Source organism: Penaeus japonicus, unplaced genomic scaffold (genome assembly GCF_977035675.1).
Source record: "Penaeus japonicus unplaced genomic scaffold, GWHDUDI00000001_assembly GWHDUDI00000006, whole genome shotgun sequence".
NCBI classification, from domain to species: Eukaryota; Metazoa; Arthropoda; class Malacostraca; order Decapoda; family Penaeidae; genus Penaeus; species Penaeus japonicus.
In genome coordinates, this window is record NW_028234408.1 from 18,694,355 (window position 1) to 18,699,753 (window position 5,399).

Below are 5,399 nucleotides of genomic sequence, written 5' to 3' on the forward strand. Positions count from 1 at the left end.
AATAATTATCATAATAATACCAATACTAATAATTATCATAATAATACCAATACTAATAATTATCATAATAATACCAATACTAATAATTATCATAATAATACCAATACTAATAATTATCATAATAATACCAATACTAATAATTATCATAATAATACCAATACTAATAATTATCATAATAATACCAATACTAATAATTATCATAATAATACCAATACTAATAATTATCATAATAATACCAATACTAATAATTATCATAATAATACCAATACTAATAATTATCATAATAATACCAATACTAATAATTATCATAATAATACCAATACTAATAATTATCATAATAATACCAATACTAATAATTATCATAATAATACCAATACTAATAATTATCATAATAATACCAATACTAATAATTATCATAATAATACCAATACTAATAATTATCATAATAATACCAATACTAATAATTATCATAATAATACCAATACTAATAATTATCATAATAATACCAATACTAATAATTATCATAATAATACCAATACTAATAATTATCATAATAATACCAATACTAATAATTATCATAATAATACCAATACTAATAATTATCATAATAATACCAATACTAATAATTATCATAATAATACCAATACTAATAATTATCATAATAATACCAATACTAATAATTATCATAATAATACCAATACTAATAATTATCATAATAATACCAATACTAATAATTATCATAATAATACCAATACTAATAATTATCATAATAATACCAATACTAATAATTATCATAATAATACCAATACTAATAATTATCATAATAATACCAATACTAATAATTATCATAATAATACCAATACTAATAATTATCATAATAATACCAATACTAATAATTATCATAATAATACCAATACTAATAATTATCATAATAATACCAATACTAATAATTATCATAATAATACCAATACTAATAATTATCATAATAATACCAATACTAATAATTATCATAATAATACCAATACTAATAATTATCATAATAATACCAATACTAATAATTATCATAATAATACCAATACTAATAATTATCATAATAATACCAATACTAATAATTATCATAATAATACCAATACTAATAATTATCATAATAATACCAATACTAATAATTATCATAATAATACCAATACTAATAATTATCATAATAATACCAATACTAATAATTATCATAATAATACCAATACTAATAATTATCATAATAATACCAATACTAATAATTATCATAATAATACCAATAATAATAGTGATAGCAATGATAACAATAACAATAATTATGATAATAGCAATAATAATAACTACGATAATGATAGCAATAATAATAATTATCATAATAAAAGCAATAATAATAATTATCATAATAATACCAATACTAATACGACTACTAATAACAATGATAATAACAATAATAACAGCAATATCAATAATGATAACAGTAGAGATAACAAGACTCCATTTCCGTTTCGTAAACCATCCCCAGGTTCGAGACGCCACCCGGGGCAGCAGGGGCAGCCTCAGAGATCTCTTCAAGGATGGTCTTTCGGGTTAGTGTAGCAGAAATGTAGCAGTTTTTTGCTATTTGTACCCACATATGTTGATGGTATCTAGTTATCTGTGTTATTTTTACTCTTAAATCCTTCTTTTTTATGGATTTTCATCATTAATGTCATTTATGTATGTTCAGTCACTCGTCTTGGTGATTTGGAGTGTCTCTTGTATGTTCTTCGTGTGGTCTGCAGCTTTATCCCGTAGCCTTGTTGTCATTTTCATTCTGTCAATAGTCTAATACTCTCTTATATATATTCATACGTGCATTGTAATGGCATAGTCTTTTGCAACAACCGCAATTTTTAAATTGGATTGTCCCTTTACCTTATATATTCCTTACTAGTGTTGTTTCGTACCCGTTGTATTATAAATTCACATTTATTCATGAAACCTGTCCTTTTCTTTCATCTGACGTAACTATCATACATGTGATCTACAACCTAACCAGTCCCTTCCTATCACCAGGCGTGCAAGATAGATTTGATGAAATGAAAGACCAAATGGTCGAGTGTTTGGTGAATAAAATGGGACTCGAGACCGAAAACGGAACCCTCGATATCGAACAGGCAGTCCTCAAGAGCACCAATCTTGATGGACCGGATAAAGAGGTTAGTCCACGTGGTTGCACGGTTGAATCATGGGTGGAATAGCGTGGGGAGTAGATGGAGAAATAGAAATAGATTCAAAGCAGAGGGTGGAATTGTGTTGATAATATTGCGACGGTGATTTTGGTGACCAGCGGACACGTTTTCTTTTCTCTTACAGGCGGTTGTTAATGTCAAAATATTCTTCGAAGATTGCGCCGCGAACACCACCAGCACCAATGCTACACAGGTGAGGACTCATATAGGTGGCCGACGAATGGATGGCATAAACAGTGATTGGGCAAATCATTAGAATATTATTGTTATTTTTACACAGGTGAATACGCTAAAAAAGACATTTAAAAGAAAGTGATGAAAGTCAGAAAAGAAAGTAAATTATATACATATTAAATTATCTTTATTTTTTTACATTTCAAGCAAATGTTGGAAATAATGTCGTGCGTGAAGAACAAATCACAGGAATTCTGCGACGAAAGACACGAGTTGCTGAGGTCTTGGATTGAGACGGACAGTGAAAATGCTACCTGTAGTTCAGTCACAATCTCCAGTGATGTGAGTAATAAGAGCACGCTAAGTGGTAATGTCTGCTACCTTCTGCTTTTATTGAATGGTATTGCATGATACGTATTGTATTCTTGTTAAATCTGCCATATGTGGTATACTAGACCAGAGTGTGATGTCTTCTACTTTTTGCTCTCTTGTAAACTCAGCTGAATCCACTATTAACGGTTGAATGTCAATCTTATACATACTTATTAATAATACTGTGTGCACAGTTCCCGGTAGGGGTAGAGAAAACTTCTCTATATCGTATGGTGGGGATGTGCTATTTTTAGGATATTTTTTGAGTTACCTACGGATTTTGAAGTATTCTCCATCCTATCTCCATATTTTTGGGTATACCTTTGAGCATAATGTTTTTTTTTTTTTTTTTTATCAAGCTTACTTATTCCTGAATGAATGCCCGGGTCTTATGCTTTTCTAGCATATGTTAATCTAGATATTAGTAAAACGAATCAGAAAAACCTTTCGATATTGTAACTCATAACTCTTTCTGTTGTTAGTATCATAATTCCACACATTCCAGACCCTTAGCTTTATGTTTAAGGCAAAAAATAGCACGACCCGTCCAAACAAAAGTTTGAGTCCCCCCCCTTCTGACTACAGTTATTTTCGTTTTCGGTGGTGGGTGATTTCAATAGTTTGGTTCGCCTGTTTACAGTGAAAATAGATTTCCACTTTTCTTCCTTCTCTCGCGTAATTGAGAAACATCCCCTTTAAATACGAACGTAATTACCATTGCATGAAAGTGATCGAATAGTACTCATGTTATATTACTCATTCTAATAGCTAACCATGTTGTATCACAATAGGAAGTCATGTCGCTTGTAATATAGGAGCTAATATAATAGTATAGGCTGTGACTCGGTCGAATAAGTGTTTAAAGGACTGTTTTAAAACACTTTTCGCAGACTATCGACACCATAAAGCAGTGCAAGTCAGAAACTTCTACTTCGTCGGGTAAGCATGTGACTAATGTGAATGCCAGACTTGTTTCAAATGATATCAATTAGATATTGACAGCTGATGTTAGTTAGTGATTAGATAAGCTAATTAATGATAATTACCTCCTTAGGCATTAAGGATGAGATTATTTTGTAAGCACTCGAAAACAACCAATTAAAGTATAGCAATCGAAGTAATTCCTGAATACACGATATTGATGACCTCTGCAAGTATTAAGAATTATGAAAGCGTGCAAACGAAAGGTAAAGACACAGACGCCCACGTTGCAGAAGAGGACACACCCAGGCCAAGTCGCGGAAGAGGAGGCGGACGAAGACGCGGAGGACGAGGAGGACGCGGACGTGGTCGAGGAGGACGAGGACGCCGCAGCATCGACGAAGATGACGTGAGGAACCTGTTCTTTCCGTTGACCAATTAGCTATCACTGACTGCGTATTCTTATCGGTGTCATGTACTCGTCATTGGGTAGGGAAAGAATGAGAAATGTTTTCAATATGATTGCATGGAACTACACGAATACTATTACAAAACGAGAAAAGAAAACGTAACAATACTTTCACTACTGTCTTTGTTTACACTCAACAGATATGGCCCATGATCCTGTGTGTCAACGAAGAATTCGGATCGTACAATGCTTCAACAGGCTTCAATTTCACTGCTATTGCTGATCGCATTGCAACCTTCTCCGGCTGGGAAGATATTCCGGAGGTCTGTATGGCTGTTGATCATACGTCATTATCCAGTTTATATCAGTTACCCACATAATACCATCCGTTTTCCCATAAGCCAAAACACCAAGAACTGCTTCCATGGTCCCCATTGTAGAGACAAGATGATATAATAGGAGTAATGATAATGATGATGATGATAATAATAATAATGATAATAATAATAATAATGATAATGATAATAGTAATGATAGTAATAATAATAATAATAATAATAATAATAATAATAATAATAATGATAATGATAAAAGATGATCGACAATGACTCGACGCCCTTTGCAGGCTCTCGCAAACCTGACGCAGAAGATGATCGAGTGCCAGCCAGAATTCGAGGGTGACGCCGTGACCCAAGGAGTCGAGTGGATGACGTGTCTCCGGCCGTCATATATGGAGATCTGCGGTCCAAGGAGCCGTAAGTTCTTCTACACTGGATTATCTTTTCATTTGTCATGTCATGAGGCTGATGGAAATGATGCTTTAGGGAATAAGGCAGTTATGTGATTGTAATTCTGATAATGAAAATCTTGTTCAAAGGTATGATAGTAGTGACGATGATGGTGTAGAAGTAGTAGTAGCAGTGATAATAACAATAATGATACTAATAATGATGCTAATAATGATTACGATGATACCGTTAATGATAATGATAATGATGATAATAGTAATGATTATAGTAATAATGATATCTATGATAGTAAAATAATGAAAATAATGATAAAATAACAGATGAGTAAGACAAGTATTAACCATCTTGCCTCCTTTCTGTCTGGTTCCGCAGCGCTGACCGAGTACCTGTTCCCGGGCATCACGAAAATGCTCAAGCACGTCCTTCGTCACGATCACTTTGGCATGAGTGTGGAAGACGATGATGACGATGATGTCCTTGTTGATGGTGAGGTTTTGGGGTTGATTAGATGGTGGTGATGGTGATGGTGAG

The 5,399-nt window shown here is 32.2% G+C and overlaps 1 protein-coding gene across 1 annotated transcript in view; it reads left to right on the plus strand.

The window, feature by feature from the left end:
* The first annotated feature begins 1,502 nt into the window (after nt 1-1,502).
* Nucleotides 1,503-5,399, plus strand: part of LOC122265112 (uncharacterized) — a 7,162-nt gene continuing 3,265 nt past the window's right edge. The window contains exons 1-9 of the mRNA XM_043034244.2: nt 1,503-1,598; nt 2,068-2,210; nt 2,368-2,436; nt 2,625-2,759; nt 3,680-3,728; nt 4,004-4,119; nt 4,320-4,442; nt 4,745-4,874; nt 5,241-5,354. Coding sequence (XP_042890178.2) covers nt 2,091-2,210; nt 2,368-2,436; nt 2,625-2,759; nt 3,680-3,728; nt 4,004-4,119; nt 4,320-4,442; nt 4,745-4,874; nt 5,241-5,354 — 856 coding nt within the window. The 5' untranslated portion in view covers nt 1,503-1,598; nt 2,068-2,090. The remainder of the gene's footprint in view (nt 1,599-2,067; nt 2,211-2,367; nt 2,437-2,624; nt 2,760-3,679; nt 3,729-4,003; nt 4,120-4,319; nt 4,443-4,744; nt 4,875-5,240; nt 5,355-5,399) is intronic.